The following is a 19758-nucleotide window of genomic DNA, read 5'->3' on the forward strand; positions in this document are numbered from 1 at the left end:
CTAAACATCTAAACCATGTAGCCTGACCTCTAAACATCTAAACCATGTAGCCCGACCTCTAAACATCTAAACCATGTAGCCTGACCTCTAAACATCTAAACCATGTAGCCCGGCCTAAACATCTAAACCATGTAGCCCGGCCTAAACATCTAAACCATGTAGCCCGACCTCTAAACATCTAAACCATGTAGCCCGACCTCTAAACATCTAAACCATGTAGCCCGACCTCTAAACATCTAAACCATGTAGCCCGACCTAAACATCTAAACCATGTAGCCCGGCCTAAACATCTAAACCATGTAGCCCGGCCTAAACATCTAAACCATGTAGCCTGACCTCTAAACATCTAAACCATGTAGCCCGGCCTAAACATCTAAACCATGTAGCCCGGCCTAAACATCTAAACCATGTAGCCCGGCCTCTAAACATCTAAACCATGTAGCCCGACCTCTAAACATCTAAACCATGTAGCCCGACCTCTAAACATCTAAACCATGTAGCCCGACCTCTAAACATCTAAACCATGTAGCCCGACCTAATCATCTGAACCATGTAGCCCGACCTCTAAACATCTAAACCATGTAGCCCGACCTCTAAACATCTAAACCATGTAGCCTGACCTAAACATCTAAACCATGTAGCCTGACCTAAACATCTAAACCATGTAGCCCGACCTCTAAACATCTAAACCATGTAGCCTGACCTAAACATCTAAACCATGTAGCCCGACCTAAACATCTAAACCATGTAGCCTGACCTCTAAACATGTAAACCATGTAGCCCGACCTCTAAACATGTAAACCATGTAGCCCGACCTCTAAACATGTAAACCATGTAGCCTGACCTAAACATCTAAACCATGTAGCCCGACCTAAACATCTAAACCATGTAGCCTGACCTCTAAACATCTAAACCATGTAGCCCGACCTCTAAACATCTAAACCATGTAGCCCGACCTCTAAACATCTAAACCATGTAGCCCGACCTCTAAACATCTAAACCATGTAGCCCGACCTCTAAACATCTAAACCATGTAGCCCGACCTCTAAACATCTAAACCATGTAGCCCGACCTCTAAACATCTAAACCATGTAGCCCGACCTCTAAACATCTAAACCATGTAGCCCGACCTCTAAACATCTAAACCATGTAGCCCGACCTCTAAACATCTAAACCATGTAGCCCGACCTAAACATCTAAACCATGTAGCCCGACCTCTAAACATCTAAACCATGTAGCCTGACCTCTAAACATCTAAACCATGTAGCCCGACCTAAACATCTAAACCATGTAGCCTGACCTCTAAACATCTAAACCATGTAGCCCGACCTCTAAACATCTAAACCATGTAGCCCGACCTCTAAACATCTAAACCATGTAGCCCGACCTCTAAACATCTAAACCATGTAGCCCGACCTAAACATCTAAACCATGTAGCCCGACCTCTAAACATCTAAACCATGTAGCCCGACCTCTAAACATCTAAACCATGTAGCCCGACCTCTAAACATCTAAACCATGTAGCCCGGCCTCTAAACATCTAAACCATGTAGCCCGACCTAAACATCTAAACCATGTAGCCTGACCTAACCATGTTCAGATGAAGGGATTTCATCAGAGCTCCATAGAGCTTGGTGTTTTGACTGGAGTGGCAGAACCAGGATCTGTCATCAATAAAGAACTACGCTGCACTAACACTAAAGCCCACGGGATCATATACAACACACACACACACACAGACACACACACACACACACACACACACACACACACACACACACAGACAGACACAGACACAGCAGTCTTTAGCTGATCTGATCAGTCCTAGCCTGTATAGTGCGTCTCTGTTTGAGGTTCAGTCATGGCGGAAGGAATGTAGCAGGGTTGAGGTTGAGACTAGGGCTGGTTGGATGTGAAGGGAGGCTTGAGGTTGAGACTAGGGCTGGTTGGATGTGAAGGGAGGCTTGAGGTTGAGACTAGGGCTGGTTGGATGTGAAGGGAGGCTTGAGGTTGAGACTAGGGCTGGTTGGATGTGAAGGGAGGGCTGAGGTTGGAGCTGGGGCTTTATGGGACTGGGGCTGAGGCAGGGGGCTGCTTGGTGTTCTGGCGTCTGTGGGGCTCATTCGTTGTGGAAGAAAGGAAATGTTCTGTCTCCACTGAGCTGCTTCTGGATCTGGATGTTGTCTGATTTAATCAGACTGGTATACATTATTTAATCGGTATACATTCTGAAACATAGGAGTGCACAATCATGGAAATGTTCCTTACAACCAGAAGAATGTTGACACAAATTGGAACTTCCCTCTACCGGTTGGTCCTTCAGCTGCTCGGAATTTGAGATAAAGGGCGTTGTGCTAAACAGTCATCAGCGATTGGATCATCTCTAACCAATCAGAGTATCAAAGCCAATTATGCATTTTTTACCCACGTGTGTTCTGGCTCTGACCCAACCCATCGGTTTCTGGACCAATCAGACGGCCCAAATGTGTTGGCGTTGGGTGAAGGGTCTGGAAGGTACTCCGATCCAATGAGGAGAAGAGACTAACGTCCGTGGGCGTGGCCTAGCGTTTGGCCGGAGCTAGGAGTCTGTGTTGCCAGGCAGAAGTGTCCTCAGGATTCCTGTGATTTTTCTGATCATTTTTTACTGATTTTGAAATGTTATTTACCTGCCACAGTTACTTTTTATTTCTACCATTTTAAGTTATTCAAAAGTATTTTAAGGGCAATATTCCTGAGCCGATATTTTCTTCCGTCTTCTTTGAAGGACGGGAGCCTCATCACTTTATCTAATGTAGTCTTGTGGGCAGGTCTAAATCTGGACGCTATTTGAGTTACCAAATAAACTGTTTGAGAATTTAAGTTGTTTCAGCGATTTTGACCTCTTTTTAAATATTCTGGTAAAGAATCTTAACTTTGAAGTCGTCCCAGTCCCATAGAGAACGATTGCAGTTAGCGGTCCAATGTTTAAAACATGACCTTAGATACTAACTGATTGGAATAATTGGTATCCTTATTTACCCCTGCTAGCTGCCAGAGGTGGCCCGGAAACATTTTATTTGAATAAAGTAACATGTTTTCCTTAGTTTCATTCCGGTCGGCATGCCAGCAATAGGAAGTGTTGAAGCTGGTATGTATCATGTTGTTTGCAGTGGTCCTCTGTATCTCAGCTGGTATGTATCATGTTGTTTGCAGTGGTCCTCTGTATCTCAGCTGGTATGTATCATGTTGTTTGCAGTGGTCCTCTGTATCTCAGCTGGTATGTATCATGTTGTTTGCAGTGGTCCTCTGTATCTCAGCTGGTATGTATCATGTTGTTTGCAGTGGTCCTCTGTATCTCAGCTGGTATGTATCATGTTGTTTGCAGTGGTCCTCTGTATCTCAGCTGGTATGTATCATGTTGTTTGCAGTGGTCCTCTGTATCTCAGCTGGTATGTATCATGTTGTTTGCAGTGGTCCTCTGTATCTCAGCTGGTATGTATCATGTTGTTTGCAGTGGTCCTCTGTATCTCAGCTGGTATGTATCATGTTGTTTGCAGTGGTCCTCTGTATCTCAGCTGGTATGTATCATGTTGTTTGCAGTGGTCCTCTGTATCTCAGCTGGTATGTATCATGTTGTTTGCAGTGGTCCTCTGTATCTCAGCTGGTATGTATCATGTTGTTTGCAGTGGTCCTCTGTATCTCAGCTGGTATGTATCATGTTGTTTGCAGTGGTCCTCTGTATCTCAGCTGGTATGTATCATGTTGTTTGCAGTGGTCCTCTGTATCTCAGCTGGTATGTATCATGTTGTTTGCAGTGGTCCTCTGTATCTCAGCTGGTATGTATCATGTTGTTTGCAGTGGTCCTCTGTATCTCAGCTGGTATGTATCATGTTGTTTGCAGTGGTCCTCTGTATCTCAGCTGGTATGTATCATGTTGTTTGCAGTGGTCCTCTGTATCTCAGCTGGTATGTATCATGTTGTTTGCAGTGGTCCTCTGTATCTCAGCTGGTATGTATCATGTTGTTTGCAGTGGTCCTCTGTATCTCAGCTGGTATGTATCATGTTGTTTGCAGTGGTCCTCTGTATCTCAGCTGGTATGTATCATGTTGTTTGCAGTGGTCCTCTGTAGCTCAGCTGGTATGTATCATGTTGTTTGCAGTGGTCCTCTGTATCTCAGCTGGTATGTATCATGTTGTTTGCAGTGGTCCTCTGTATCTCAGCTGGTATGTATCATGTTGTTTGCAGTGGTCCTCTGTATCTCAGCTGGTATGTATCATGTTGTTTGCAGTGGTCCTCTGTATCTCAGCTGGTATGTATCATGTTGTTTGCAGTGGTCCTCTGTATCTCAGCTGGTATGTATCATGTTGTTTGCAGTGGTCCTCTGTATCTCAGCTGGTATGTATCATGTTGTTTGCAGTGGTCCTCTGTATCTCAGCTGGTATGTATCATGTTGTTTGCAGTGGTCCTCTGTATCTCAGCTGGTATGTATCATGTTGTTTGCAGTGGTCCTCTGTATCTCAGCTGGTATGTATCATGTTGTTTGCAGTGGTCCTCTGTATCTCAGCTGGTATGTATCATGTTGTTTGCAGTGGTCCTCTGTATCTCAGCTGGTATGTATCATGTTGTTTGCAGTGGTCCTCTGTATCTCAGCTGGTATGTATCATGTTGTTTGCAGTGGTCCTCTGTATCTCAGCTGGTATGTATCATGTTGTTTGCAGTGGTCCTCTGTATCTCAGCTGGTATGTATCATGTTGTTTGCAGTGGTCCTCTGTATCTCAGCTGGTATGTATCATGTTGTTTGCAGTTTAGTCAGATTGAAGATCTGTTTTAGGAACCTGATTTTTACGGTAAGAAGAGAAAATACTGAGCATTCTGATGAGGATTGCATGTGAATGAATATTTCTGAAACGCTTGATGCTTATGTCTTAGCCGAGTTGGGTAAAATAAAACATTGCAGTGCATAGACTATTTATTTTTTAATGCCACTGCAATTGTCTTTTATTGAAAAGCCTGACAATATTTTTCTTTAAATGAATCGACTAAATATGCTGTCATTTCTTTTGGGGACATATTATGGTGAAAGTTTTTAAGAGAATGTTTCCTAGTTGAATCACTCCGTTCTCATTTGGTTTTCAGCTCTTTCATTCACAATCAATTGTCCTTATCAAAGTATGTATCTTACACTGTGGTAACAATGTCGTTCTGCCTCCTCATTGATCTGATAAAAGCCTTTTTACTCTTTCCATTGTTGATGGTCCAGTCTGATGTCATGGCTGTTGACGTCACAGCAATTCTCTAGCCCCTAGCTGGCTGTGGAATGCAAAAGAGCCAATCAGTTCTGTTTACTGTGTGTCCCGATCACATTTTACAGACTGTAATGGTCACAGATGAAAGACCAGGGGGGCCTTTTTATATTTTAAGCATCAGTAGTGTAAGTGCTGTTCTAGGACCAGGTTCGCCACCTGACCAAAGTACACCTTTTCATTGTGATCTAAAAGGCACTGATCCTAGATCAGACTAGATCTGGGGCCCCAGAGCTCTAACATGTCCTCCCATCCAGGAGAGGCCCATTTTTCTTTCCATTCCTCCGTAACCTTGCAGAGCAGAACCGACGACGTACTGAGTCCAGTTTACGTGGTTAGATCTTGGTTGACGGGTCCTGGTGACTGGTGACACACCGACCGACCGGGGATAGAGCGAGAGAAGGTATTCGGGGTCATCTGTTTACTTTCTGAAGGGGAAAGTTTATGTCTGTACGTAATACACTTCTGCTTAGATGGAGATTGTTTCCAGCCATTGACGCAGGCTGAATAACAGTGGAAAACTGACCATTGTCTTGAGTTTCTGATACAAATCAGAAAACATGTTTGTTTTTTTAGTTTTCTTGGTCTGCAGGGAAAGCACAGTAAACACACGCTGCTCCAGTCTCTGGCTAAGTCCCAAATAGCACCCTATTCCCTGTAGTGTACTATGGGGCCAGGGCAGTGTAAATAGTCTTGGTAGCCATGATTAGCTGTTCAGGAGTCTTACGGCTTGGGGGTAGAAGCTGTTAAGAAGCCTTTTGGACCTTGACTTGGCGCTCCGGTACCGCTTGCCGTGCGGTAGCAGAGAGAACAGTCTATGACTAAGGTGGCTGGAGTCTTTGACAATTTTGAGGGCCTTCCGCTGACACCGGCTGGCATAGAGGTCCTGGATTGGCAGGAAGCTTGGCCCCAGTGATGTACTGGGCCGTACGCACTACCCTCTGTAGTGCCTTACGGTCGGAGGCCGAGCAGTTGCCATACCAGGCAGTGACGCAACCAGTCAGGATGCTCTCGATGGTGCAGCTGTATAACTTTTTGAGGATCTGAGGACCCATGCCAAATCTTTTCAGTCTCCTGAGGGGGAATAGGCGTTGTCGTGCCCTCTTCACGACTGTCTTGGTGTGTTTGGACCATGATAGTTTGTTGGTGATGTGGACACCAAGGAACTTGACGCTCTCAACCTGCTCCACTACAGCCCAGTCGATGAGAATGGGGGCATGCTCGGTCCTCTTCTTTTTCCTGTAGTCCACAATCATCTCCTTTGTCTTGGTCACATTGAGGGAGAGGTTGTTTTCCTGGCACACGTAATGAAGGTGTTGAAGTTGTGCCTGGCCATGCAGTCATGGGTGAACAGGGAGTACAGGAGGGCACTGAGCACGCACCCCTGAGGGTCCCCCGTGTTGAGGATCAGTGTAGCAGATGTGTGGTTACCTACCCGTACCACCTTGGGGCGGCCCGTCAGGAAGTCCAGGATCCAGTTGCAGAGGGAGGTGTTTAGTCCCAGGATCCTTAGCTTAGTGATGAGCTTTGAGGGCACTACATTTACATTTTCGTCATTTAGCTCTTATCCAGAACTTACAAATTGGTGCATTCGACTTAGGATAGCCAGTGGGACAAGTAGTTGAGTTATGTAATAGTTTTCAAGCCCTGCCACACCCGACGAGCGTCAGAGCCGGTGTAGTACGATTAGATCTTAGTCCTGTATTGACGCTTTACCTGTTTGATGATTCGTCAGAGGGCATAGCGGGATTTCTTATAAGCTTCCGGGTTATAAGAGTCCCGCTCCTTGAAGCGGCAGCTCTACCCTTTAGCTCAGTGCGGATGTTGCCTGTAATCCATGGCTTCTGGTTGGGATATGTACGTACGGTCACTGTGGGGACGACGTCATCGATGCACTTATTGATGTAGCCAGTGACTGATGTGGTGTACTCCTCAATGCTGTCTGAAGAATCCCAGTCTGTGCTAGCAAAACAGTACTGTAACTTAGCATCTGCGTCATCTGACCACTTCTTTATTGACCAAGTCACTGGTGCTTCCTGCTTTAGTTTTTGCTTATAAGCAGGAATCAGGAGGATAGAGTTATGGTCACATTTGCCAAATGGAGGGTAAGGGAAAGCTTTGTACGCGTCTCTGTGTGTGGAGTAAAGGTGGTCTAGAGTTTTTTTTCCTCTGGTTGCACATTTAACATGCTGGTAGAAATTAGGTAGAACGGATTTAAGTTTCCCTGCATTAAAGTCCCCGGCCACTAGGAGCGCTGCATCTGGATGAGCGTTTTCCTGTTTACTTATGGCCTTATACAGCTCATTGAGTGCAATCTTAGTGCCAGCATCGGTTTGTGGTGGTAAATAGACAGCTATGAAAAATATAGATGAAAACTCTCTTGGTAAATAGTGTGGTCTACAGCTTATCATGAGATACTCTACCTCAGGCGAGCAAAACCTCGAGACTTCCTTTAATATTAGATTTGGTGCACCAGGTGTTGTTTACATATATACAGACCGCCACCCTTTGTCTTACCGGAGTCAGCCGTTCTATCCTGCCGATGTAGTGTATATCCCGCCAGCTGTATGTTATCCATGTCGTCGTTCAGCCACGACTCGGTGAAACATAAGATATTGCAGTTTTTAATGTCCCGTTGGTAGGATAACCTTAATCGTAGCTCGTTATCCAATGATTGTACGTTGGCTAATAGGACTGATGGTAGAGGCAGATTACCCACTCACCACCGGATCTTTACAAGGCACCCCGACCTACGTCCTCGATATCTCCGTCTCTTTCTCCTGCGAATGATGGGGATTTGGGCCTTCTCGGGTGTCTGAAGTAAATCCTTCGCGCCCAACTCGTTAAATACCAAAATCTTCGTCCAGTACGAGGTGAGTAATCGCTGTCCTGATATCCAGAAGCTATTTTCTGTCGTAAGAGACGGTGGCAGAAACATTATGTACAGAATAAGTTACAAATGACGCGAAAAAACACACAATAGAACAATTGGTTAGGAACCCGTAAAAACGGCAGCCATCTCCTCCGGCTCCATTATCTCCATATATCCAAGCATAAATTGGCTTTAAGACACACTGCTACAGTCTTGTGGTGAGGTCACTGTGGGTCTCTCTCTCGCTCTCTCTCTCTCTCACTCACCTACCTACCGGCCTGTTTCTAAACCTCCTACGAGATCATTATTTAATCAGAGAACAGGGAGAGCAGAGTCATTCAGTGTGCGACAGCTGCTGATGGGGAAATGGACGCCAGTCATTTCTAATCACACTGTTTTTATTATTATTTAATTGCCAAAACTGACCTAGGGCCTGTTGAGGTGAAAACAAGGAAATGGAATGTTTCTGATTATAGACAGAATATTGTATGTCAAATAGCATACGTTTTGATAAGATGCAAGTTTGAAGCAGAAGGCATTTCCTGCTGCATGTGATGGAATGAGCACAGAACTACGCAGACAATGAAGTACAGAAAAAAAGTCAATCATATCCTGAAAATGTTGGCTTGTGGTTATCACTTTGTACCCTTAATAAAACTGTTCTCACCAATAAATGTCTGTTGGAAAACCGTGAACTTGGATGAGACTCGGTAGTAACGAAGCGTTGTGGGTAGGGAAGGCCAGGTTCACATTTTCTTCCCCTAAACACATAAGAAAAGAAGATTAGAATGTCAGGCTTTTATAATCAATTTCCAATAACTGCCCCTCCCGCTCCCCCCCCCCCAATTCAATGGCTTTATTGGCATGGGAAACGTGTGTTAATGTTGCCAAAGCAAGTGAAGTAGATAGTAAACAAAAGTGAAATAAATATTAACAGTAAACATTACACTCAGAAGTTCCAAAAGAATAGAGACATTTCAAATGTCATATTATGTATATATACAGTGTTATAACGATGTGCAAATAGTTAAAGTACAAATGGGAAAATAAATCAACATAAATATGGGTTGTATTTACAATGGTGTTTGTTCTTCACTGGTTGCCCTTTTCTTGTGGCAACAGGTCACAAATCTTGCAGCTGTGATGGCACACTGTGGTTTTTCACCCAGTAGATAAGGGAGTTTATCAAAATTGGGTTTGTTTTCGTATTCTTTGTGGGTCTGTGTAATCTGAGGGAAATATGTGTCTCTAATATGGTCATACATTTGGCAGGAGGTTAGGAAGTGCAGCTCAGTTTCCACCTCATTTTGTGGGCAGTGTGCACATAGCCTGTCTTCTCTTGAGAGCCAGGTGTGCCTACGGCGGCCTTTCTCAATAGCAAGGCTATGCTCACTGAGTCTGTACATAGTCAAAGCTTTCCTTAAATGTGGGTCAGTCACAGTGGTCAGGTATTCTGCCACTGTGTACTCTCTGTTTAGAGCCAAACAGCATTCTACTTTGCTCTGTTTTTATTGTTAATTCTTTCCAATGTATCAAGTAATTCTCTTTTTGTTTTCTCATGATTTGTGCATCTCTCTCTCTCTGAGTGTGACCTGTCTTAATGTTTCTCTCTCTCTCTCTGAGTGTGACATGTCTTAATGTTTCTCTCTCTCTCTCTGAGTGTGACCTGTCTTAATGTTTCTCTCTCTCTCTCTGAGTGTGACATGTCTTAATGTTTCTCTCTCTCTCTCTGAGTGTGACATGTCTTAATGTTTCTCTCTCTCTCTCTGAGTGTGACCTGTCTTAATGTTTCTCTCTCTCTCTCTGAGTGTGACATGTCTTAATGTTTCTCTCTCTCTCTGAGTGTGACATGTCTTAATGTTTCTCTCTCTCTGAGTGACATGTCTTAATGTTTCTCTCTCTCTCTCTCTGAGTGTGATGTCTTAATGTTTCTCTCTCTGCAGGTGGTCAAGCTGCTGAATAACAAGCGTTCTCAGGCGGTGGGGATTCTGATGTCCAGTCTGCATCTGGACATGAAGGACATCCAGCATGGTTAGTTAATGACTTAGACTCCCTGGACATGAAACACATCCAGCATGGTTAGTTAATGACTTAGACTCCCTGGACATGAAGGACATCCAGCACGGTTAGTTAATGACTTAGACTCCCTGGACATGAAGGACATCCAGCATGGTTAGTTAATGACTTAGACTCCCTGGACATGAAGGACATCCAGCATGGTTAGTTAATGACTTAGACTCCCTGGACATGAAGGACATCCAGCATGGTTAGTTAATGACTTAGACTCCCTGGACATGAAGGACATCCAGCATGGTTAGTTAATGACTTAGACTCCCTGGACATGAAGGACATCCAGCATGGTTAGTTAATGACTTAGACTCCCTGGACATGAAGGACATCCAGCATGGTTAGTTAATGACTTAGACTCCCTGGACATGAAGGACATCCAGCATGGTTAGTTAATGACTTAGACTCCCATAGGAATGGAATTACCACACTATACCCTATATGACTTAGACCCCATTAAAAATACACTAATGTATGGCCAAAAGTATGTGGACGCCCCTTCAAATTAGTGGATTCTGCTATTTCAGCTTCACCCCCTGCTGACCAGGCCTCAGTAGCAGTCTGGTCCATGTACTGTAGATCCCCTGCTGACCAGACCTCAGTAGCAGTCTGGTCCATGTACTGTAGATCCCCTGCTGACCAGACCTCAGTAGCAGTCTGGTCCATGTACTGTAGATCCCCTGCTGACCAGGCCTCAGTAGCAGTCTGTACTGTAGATCCCCTGCTGACCAGGCCTCAGTAGCAGTGTGGTCCATGTACTGTAGATCCCCTGCTGACCAGGCCTCAGTAGCAGTCTGTACTGTAGATCCCCTGCTGACCAGACCTCAGTAGCAGTCTGTACTGTAGATCCCCTGCTGACCAGGCCTCAGTAGCAGTCTGTACTGTAGATCCCCTGCTGACCAGACCTCAGTAGCAGTCTGGTCCATGTACTGTAGATCCCCTGCTGACCAGACCTCAGTAGCAGTCTGTACTGTAGATCCCCTGCTGACCAGGCCTCAGTAGCAGTCTGGTCCATGTACTGTAGATCCCCTGCTGACCAGGCCTCAGTAGCAGTCTGGTCCATGTACTGTAGATCCCCTGCTGACCAGGCCTCAGTAGCAGTGTGGTCCATGTACTGTAGATCCCCTGCTGACCAGGCCTCAGTAGCAGTCTGTACTGTAGATCCCCTGCTGACCAGGCCTCAGTAGCAGTCTGTACTGTAGATCCCCTGCTGACCAGACCTCAGTAGCAGTCTGGTCCATGTACTGTAGATCCCCTGCTGACCAGGCCTCAGTAGCAGTCTGGTCCATGTACTGTAGATCCCCTGCTGACCAGGCCTCAGTAGCAGTCTGGTCCATGTACTGTAGATCCCCTGCTGACCAGGCCTCAGTAGCAGTCTGGTCCATGTACTGTAGATCCCCTGCTGACCAGACCTCAGTAGCAGTCTGTACTGTAGATCCCTTGCTGACCAGGCCTCAGTAGCAGTCTGTACTGTAGATCCCCTGCTGACCAGGCCTCAGTAACAGTCTGTACTGTAGATCCCCTGCTGACCAGGCCTCAGTAGCAGTCTGTACTGTAGATCCCCTGCTGACCAGGCCTCAGTAACAGTCTGTACTGTAGATCCCCTGCTGACCAGACCTCAGTAGCAGTCTGTAGTGTAGATCCCCTGCTGACCAGGCCTCAGTAACAGTCTGTACTGTAGATCCCCTGCTGACCAGACCTCAGTAGCAGTCTGGTCCATGTACTGTAGATCCCCTGCTGACCAGGCCTCATTAGCAGTCTGTACTGTAGATCCCCTGCTGACCAGGCCTCAGTAGCAGTCTGTACTGTAGATCCCCTGCTGACCAGGCCTCAGTAACAGTCTGGTCCATGTACTGTAGATCCCCTGCTGACCAGACCTCAGTAGCAGTCTGTTCCATGTACTGTAGATCCCCTGCTGACCAGACCTCAGTAGCAGTCTGTACTGTAGATCCCCTGCTGACCAGGCCTCAGTAGCAGTCTGTACTGTAGATCCCCTGCTGACCAGGCCTCAGTAGCAGTCTGGTCCATGTACTGTAGATCCCCTGCTGATTAGGCCTCAGTAGCAGTCTGGTCCATGTACTGTAGATCCCCTGCTGACCAGACCTCAGTAGCAGTCTGGTCCATGTACTGTAGATCCCCTGCTGACCAGGCCTCAGTAGCAGTCTGTACTGTAGATCCCCTGCTGACCAGACCTCAGTAGCAGTCTGTACTGTAGATCCCCTGCTGACCAGACCTCAGAAGCAGTCTGTACTGTAGATCCCCTGCTGACCAGACTTCAGTAGCAGTCTGGTCCATGTACTGTAGATCCCCTGCTGACCAGGCCTCAGTAACAGTCTGGTCCATGTACTGTAGATCCCCTGCTGACCAGACCTCAGTAGCAGTCTGTACTGTAGATCCCCTGCTGACCAGACCTCAGTAGCAGTCTGGTCCATGTACTGTAGATCCCCTGCTGACCAGACCTCAGTAGCAGTCTGTACTGTAGATCCCCTGCTGACCAGGCCTCAGTAGCAGTCTGTACTGTAGATCCCCTGCTGACCAGACCTCAGTAGCAGTCTGGTCCATGTACTCTAGATCCCCTGCTGACCAGACCTCAGTAGCAGTCTGTATTGTAGATCCCCTGCTGACCAGACCTCAGTAGCAGTCTGTACTGTAGATCCCCTAATGACCAGGCCTCAGTAGCAGTCTTGTCCATGTACTGTAGATCCCCTGCTGACCAGGCCTCAGTAGCAGTCTGTACTGTAGATCCCCTGCTGACCAGACCTCAGTAGCAGTCTGGTCCATGTACTGTAGATCCCCTGCTGACCAGACCTCAGTAGCAGTCTGGTCCATGTACTGTAGATCCCCTGCTGACCAGGCCTCAGTAGCAGTCTGGTCCATGTACTGTAGATCCCCTGCTGACCAGGCCTCAGTAGCAGTCTGTACTGTAGATCCCCTGCTGACCAGGCCTCAGTAGCAGTCTGGTCCATGTACTGTAGATCCCCTGCTGACCAGGCCTCAGTAGCAGTCTGGTCCATGTACTGTAGATCCCCTGCTGACCAGGCCTCAGTAGCAGTCTGGTCCATGTACTGTAGATCCCCTGCTTACCAGACCTCAGTAGCAGTCTGTACTGTAGATCCCCTGCTGACCAGTAGCAGTCTGTACTGTAGATCCCCTGCTGACCAGGCCTCAGTAGCAGTCTGGTCCATGTACTGTAGATCCCCTGCTGACCAGGCCTCAGTAGCAGTCTGGTCCATGTACTGTAGATCCCCTGCTGACCAGGCCTCAGTAGCAGTCTGGTCCATGTACTGTAGATCCCCTGCTGACCAGGCCTCAGTAGCAGTCTGTACTGTAGATCCCCTGCTGACCAGGCCTCAGTAGCAGTCTGTACTGTAGATCCCCTGCTGACCAGACCTCAGTAGCAGTCTGTACTGTAGATCCCCTGCTGACCAGACCTCAGTAGCAGTCTGTACTGTAGATCCCCTGCTGACCAGACCTCAGTAGCAGTCTGTACTGTAGATCCCCTGCTGACCAGGCCTCAGTAGCAGTCTGTACTGTAGATCCCCTGCTGACCAGGCCTCAGTAGCAGTCTGGTCCATGTACTGTAGATCCCCTGCTGACCAGGCCTCAGTAGCAGTCTGGTCCATGTACTGTAGATCCCCTGCTGACCAGGCCTCAGTAGCAGTCTGTACTGTAGATCCCCTGCTGACCAGGCCTCAGTAACAGTCTGGTCCATGTACTGTAGATCCCCTGCTGACCAGGCCTCAGTAACAGTCTGGTCCATGTACTGTAGATCCCCTGCTGACCAGGCCTCAGTAGCAGTCTGGTCCATGTACTGTAGATCCCCTGCTGACCAGGCCTCAGTAGCAGTCTGTACTTTAGATCCCCTGCTGACCAGGCCTCAGTAACAGTCTGGTCCATGTACTGTAGATCCCCTGCTGACCAGACCTCAGTAGCAGTCTGGTCCATGTACTGTAGATCCCCTGCTGACCAGGCCTCAGTAGCAGTCTGTACTGTAGATCCCCTGCTGACCAGGCCTCAGTAGCAGTCTGGTCCATGTACTGTAGATCCCCTGCTGACCAGGCCTCAGTAGCAGTCTGGTCCATGTACTGTAGATCCCCTGCTGACCAGGCCTCAGTAGCAGTCTGTACTGTAGATCCCCTGCTGACCAGGCCTCAGTAGCAGTCTGGTCCATGTACTGTAGATCCCCTGCTGACCAGGCCTCAGTAGCAGTCTGTACTGTAGATCCCCTGCTGACCAGACCTCAGTAGCAGTCTGTACTGTAGATCCCCTGCTGACCAGGCCTCAGTAGCAGTCTGTACTGTAGATCCCCTGCTGACCAGACCTCAGTAGCAGTCTGGTCCATGTACTCTAGATCCCCTGCTGACCAGACCTCAGTAGCAGTCTGTACTGTAGATCCCCTGCTGACCAGGCCTCAGTAGCAGTCTGGTCCATGTACTGTAGATCCCCTGCTGACCAGGCCTCAGTAGCAGTCTGGTCCATGTACTGTAGATCCCCTGCTGACCAGGCCTCAGTAGCAGTCTGTACTGTAGATCCCCTGCTGACCAGGCCTCAGTAACAGTCTGGTCCATGTACTGTAGATCCCCTGCTGACCAGGCCTCAGTAGCAGTCTGTACTGTAGATCCCCTGCTGACCAGGCCTCAGTAACAGTCTGTACTGTAGATCCCCTGCTGACCAGACCTCAGTAGCAGTCTGTAGTGTAGATCCCCTGCTGACCAGGCCTCAGTAGCAGTCTGTACTGTAGATCCCCTGCTGACCAGACCTCAGTAGCAGTCTGTACTGTAGATCCCCTGCTGACCAGACCTCAGTAGCAGTCTGTACTGTAGATCCCCTGCTGACCAGGCCTCAGTAACAGTCTGGTCCATGTACTGTAGATCCCCTGCTGACCAGGCCTCAGTAACAGTCTGGTCCATGTACTGTAGATCCCCTGCTGACCAGGCCTCAGTAGCAGTCTGGTCCATGTACTGTAGATCCCCTGCTGACCAGGCCTCAGTAGCAGTCTGTACTGTAGATCCCCTGCTGACCAGACCTCAGTAACAGTCTGTACTGTAGATCCCCTGCTGACCAGACCTCAGTAACAGTCTGTACTGTAGATCCCCTGCTGACCAGGCCTCAGTAGCAGTCTGGTCCATGTACTGTAGATCCCCTGCTGACCAGGCCTCAGTAGCAGTCTGTACTGTAGATCCCCTGCTGACCAGACCTCAGTAGCAGTCTGGTCCATGTACTGTAGATCCCCTGCTGACCAGGCCTCAGTAACAGTCTGGTCCATGTACTCTAGATCCCCTGCTGACCAGACCTCAGTAGCAGTCTGGTCCATGTACTGTAGATCCCCTGCTGACCAGGCCTCAGTAACAGTCTGGTCCATGTACTGTAGATCCCCTGCTGACCAGACCTCAGTAGCAGTCTGTACTGTAGATCCCCTGCTGACCAGACCTCAGTAGCAGTCTGGTCCATGTACTGTAGATCCCCTGCTGACCAGACCTCAGTAGCAGTCTGTACTGTAGATCCCCTGCTGACCAGGCCTCAGTAGCAGTCTGTACTGTAGATCCCCTGCTGACCAGACCTCAGTAGCAGTCTGGTCCATGTACTCTAGATCCCCTGCTGACCAGACCTCAGTAGCAGTCTGTATTGTAGATCCCCTGCTGACCAGACCTCAGTAGCAGTCTGTACTGTAGATCCCCTAATGACCAGGCCTCAGTAGCAGTCTTGTCCATGTACTGTAGATCTCCTGCTGACCAGGCCTCAGTAGCAGTCTGTACTGTAGATCCCCTGCTGACCAGACCTCAGTAGCAGTCTGGTCCATGTACTGTAGATCCCCTGCTGACCAGACCTCAGTAGCAGTCTGGTCCATGTACTGTAGATCCCCTGCTGACCAGGCCTCAGTAGCAGTCTGGTCCATGTACTGTAGATCCCCTGCTGACCAGGCCTCAGTAGCAGTCTGTACTGTAGATCCCCTGCTGACCAGGCCTCAGTAGCAGTCTGGTCCATGTACTATAGATCCCCTGCTGACCAGGCCTCAGTAGCAGTCTGGTCCATGTACTGTAGATCCCCTGCTGACCAGGCCTCAGTAGCAGTCTGGTCCATGTACTGTAGATCCCCTGCTTACCAGACCTCAGTAGCAGTCTGTACTGTAGATCCCCTGCTGACCAGTAGCAGTCTGTACTGTAGATCCCCTGCTGACCAGGCCTCAGTAGCAGTCTGGTCCATGTACTGTAGATCCCCTGCTGACCAGGCCTCAGTAGCAGTCTGGTCCATGTACTGTAGATCCCCTGCTGACCAGGCCTCAGTAGCAGTCTGGTCCATGTACTGTAGATCCCCTGCTGACCAGGCCTCAGTAGCAGTCTGTACTGTAGATCCCCTGCTGACCAGACCTCAGTAGCAGTCTGTACTGTAGATCCCCTGCTGACCAGGCCTCAGTAGCAGTCTGGTCCATGTACTGTAGATCCCCTGCTGACCAGGCCTCAGTAGCAGTCTGGTCCATGTACTGTAGATCCCCTGCTGACCAGGCCTCAGTAGCAGTCTGTACTGTAGATCCCCTGCTGACCAGGCCTCAGTAACAGTCTGTACTGTAGATCCCCTGCTGACCAGACCTCAGTAGCAGTCTGTAGTGTAGATCCCCTGCTGACCAGACCTCAGTAGCAGTCTGTACTGTAGATCCCCTGCTGACCAGACCTCAGTAGCAGTCTGTACTGTAGATCCCCTGCTGACCAGACCTCAGTAGCAGTCTGTACTGTAGATCCCCTGCTGACCAGGCCTCAGTAGGAGTCTGTACTGTAGATCCCCTGCTGACCAGGCCTCAGTAGCAGTCTGGTCCATGTACTGTAGATCCCCTGCTGACCAGGCCTCAGTAGCAGTCTGGTCCATGTACTGTAGATCCCCTGCTGACCAGGCCTCAGTAGCAGTCTGGTCCATGTACTGTAGATCCCCTGCTGACCAGGCCTCAGTAGCAGTCTGTACTGTAGATCCCCTGCTGACCAGGCCTCAGTAGCAGTCTGGTCCATGTACTGTAGATCCCCTGCTGACCAGGCCTCAGTAGCAGTCTGGTCCATGTACTGTAGATCCCCTGCTTACCAGACCTCAGTAGCAGTCTGTACTGTAGATCCCCTGCTGACCAGTAGCAGTCTGTACTGTAGATCCCCTGCTGACCAGGCCTCAGTAGCAGTCTGGTCCATGTACTGTAGATCCCCTGCTGACCAGGCCTCAGTAGCAGTCTGGTCCATGTACTGTAGATCCCCTGCTGACCAGGCCTCAGTAGCAGTCTGTACTGTAGATCCCCTGCTGACCAGGCCTCAGTAACAGTCTGTACTGTAGATCCCCTGCTGACCAGACCTCAGTAGCAGTCTGTAGTGTAGATCCCCTGCTGACCAGGCCTCAGTAGCAGTCTGGTCCATGTACTGTAGATCCCCTGCTGACCAGGCCTCAGTAGCAGTCTGGTCCATGTACTGTAGATCCCCTGCTGACCAGACCTCAGTAGCAGTCTGTACTGTAGATCCCCTGCTGACCAGGCCTCAGTAGCAGTCTGGTCCATGTACTGTAGATCCCCTGCTGACCAGACCTCAGTAGCAGTCTGTACTGTAGATCCCCTGCTGACCAGACCTCAGTAGCAGTCTGTAGTGTAGATCCCCTGCTGACCAGGCCTCAGTAGCAGTCTGTACTGTAGATCCCCTGCTGACCAGACCTCAGTAGCAGTCTGGTCCATGTACTGTAGATCCCCTGCTGACCAGACCTCAGTAGCAGTCTGGTCCATGTACTGTAGATCCCCTGCTGACCAGGCCTCAGTAGCAGTCTGGTCCATGTACTGTAGATCCCCTGCTGACCAGGCCTCAGTAGCAGTCTGTACTGTAGATCCCCTGCTGACCAGGCCTCAGTAGCAGTCTGGTCCATGTACTATAGATCCCCTGCTGACCAGGCCTCAGTAGCAGTCTGGTCCATGTACTGTAGATCCCCTGCTGACCAGGCCTCAGTAGCAGTCTGGTCCATGTACTGTAGATCCCCTGCTTACCAGACCTCAGTAGCAGTCTGTACTGTAGATCCCCTGCTGACCAGTAGCAGTCTGTACTGTAGATCCCCTGCTGACCAGGCCTCAGTAGCAGTCTGGTCCATGTACTGTAGATCCCCTGCTGACCAGGCCTCAGTAGCAGTCTGGTCCATGTACTGTAGATCCCCTGCTGACCAGGCCTCAGTAGCAGTCTGGTCCATGTACTGTAGATCCCCTGCTGACCAGGCCTCAGTAGCAGTCTGTACTGTAGATCCCCTGCTGACCAGACCTCAGTAGCAGTCTGTACTGTAGATCCCCTGCTGACCAGGCCTCAGTAGCAGTCTGGTCCATGTACTGTAGATCCCCTGCTGACCAGGCCTCAGTAGCAGTCTGGTCCATGTACTGTAGATCCCCTGCTGACCAGGCCTCAGTAGCAGTCTGTACTGTAGATCCCCTGCTGACCAGGCCTCAGTAACAGTCTGTACTGTAGATCCCCTGCTGACCAGACCTCAGTAGCAGTCTGTAGTGTAGATCCCCTGCTGACCAGACCTCAGTAGCAGTCTGTACTGTAGATCCCCTGCTGACCAGACCTCAGTAGCAGTCTGTACTGTAGATCCCCTGCTGACCAGACCTCAGTAGCAGTCTGTACTGTAGATCCCCTGCTGACCAGGCCTCAGTAGGAGTCTGTACTGTAGATCCCCTGCTGACCAGGCCTCAGTAGCAGTCTGGTCCATGTACTGTAGATCCCCTGCTGACCAGGCCTCAGTAGCAGTCTGGTCCATGTACTGTAGATCCCCTGCTGACCAGGCCTCAGTAGCAGTCTGGTCCATGTACTGTAGATCCCCTGCTGACCAGGCCTCAGTAGCAGTCTGTACTGTAGATCCCCTGCTGACCAGGCCTCAGTAGCAGTCTGGTCCATGTACTGTAGATCCCCTGCTGACCAGGCCTCAGTAGCAGTCTGGTCCATGTACTGTAGATCCCCTGCTTACCAGACCTCAGTAGCAGTCTGTACTGTAGATCCCCTGCTGACCAGTAGCAGTCTGTACTGTAGATCCCCTGCTGACCAGGCCTCAGTAGCAGTCTGGTCCATGTACTGTAGATCCCCTGCTGACCAGGCCTCAGTAGCAGTCTGGTCCATGTACTGTAGATCCCCTGCTGACCAGGCCTCAGTAGCAGTCTGTACTGTAGATCCCCTGCTGACCAGGCCTCAGTAACAGTCTGTACTGTAGATCCCCTGCTGACCAGACCTCAGTAGCAGTCTGTAGTGTAGATCCCCTGCTGACCAGGCCTCAGTAGCAGTCTGGTCCATGTACTGTAGATCCCCTGCTGACCAGGCCTCAGTAGCAGTCTGGTCCATGTACTGTAGATCCCCTGCTGACCAGACCTCGGTAGCAGTCTGTACTGTAGATCCCCTGCTGACCAGGCCTCAGTAGCAGTCTGGTCCATGTACTGTAGATCCCCTGCTGACCAGACCTCAGTAGCAGTCTGTACTGTAGATCCCCTGCTGACCAGACCTCAGTAGCTGTCTGTAGTGTAGATCCCCTGCTGACCAGGCCTCAGTA

At 49.2% G+C, this 19758-nt stretch overlaps 1 protein-coding gene across 1 annotated transcript in view; it reads left to right on the top strand.

The window, feature by feature from the left end:
- The window catches only part of LOC311121138 (formin-2-like), a gene marked incomplete at both ends in the record, with an annotated part of 282930 nt that overhangs the window by 61799 nt on the left and 201373 nt on the right, over positions 1–19758 (top strand). Inside the window, one exon of the mRNA XM_084195663.1 lies at positions 10098–10185. Coding sequence (XP_084051789.1) covers positions 10098–10185 — 88 coding nt within the window. The remainder of the gene's footprint in view (positions 1–10097; positions 10186–19758) is intronic.

The sequence above is a fragment of the Coregonus lavaretus genome (genome assembly GCF_964263955.1).
Source record: "Coregonus lavaretus genome assembly, contig: HAP1_SCAFFOLD_235, whole genome shotgun sequence".
NCBI classification, from domain to species: Eukaryota; Metazoa; Chordata; class Actinopteri; order Salmoniformes; family Salmonidae; genus Coregonus; species Coregonus lavaretus.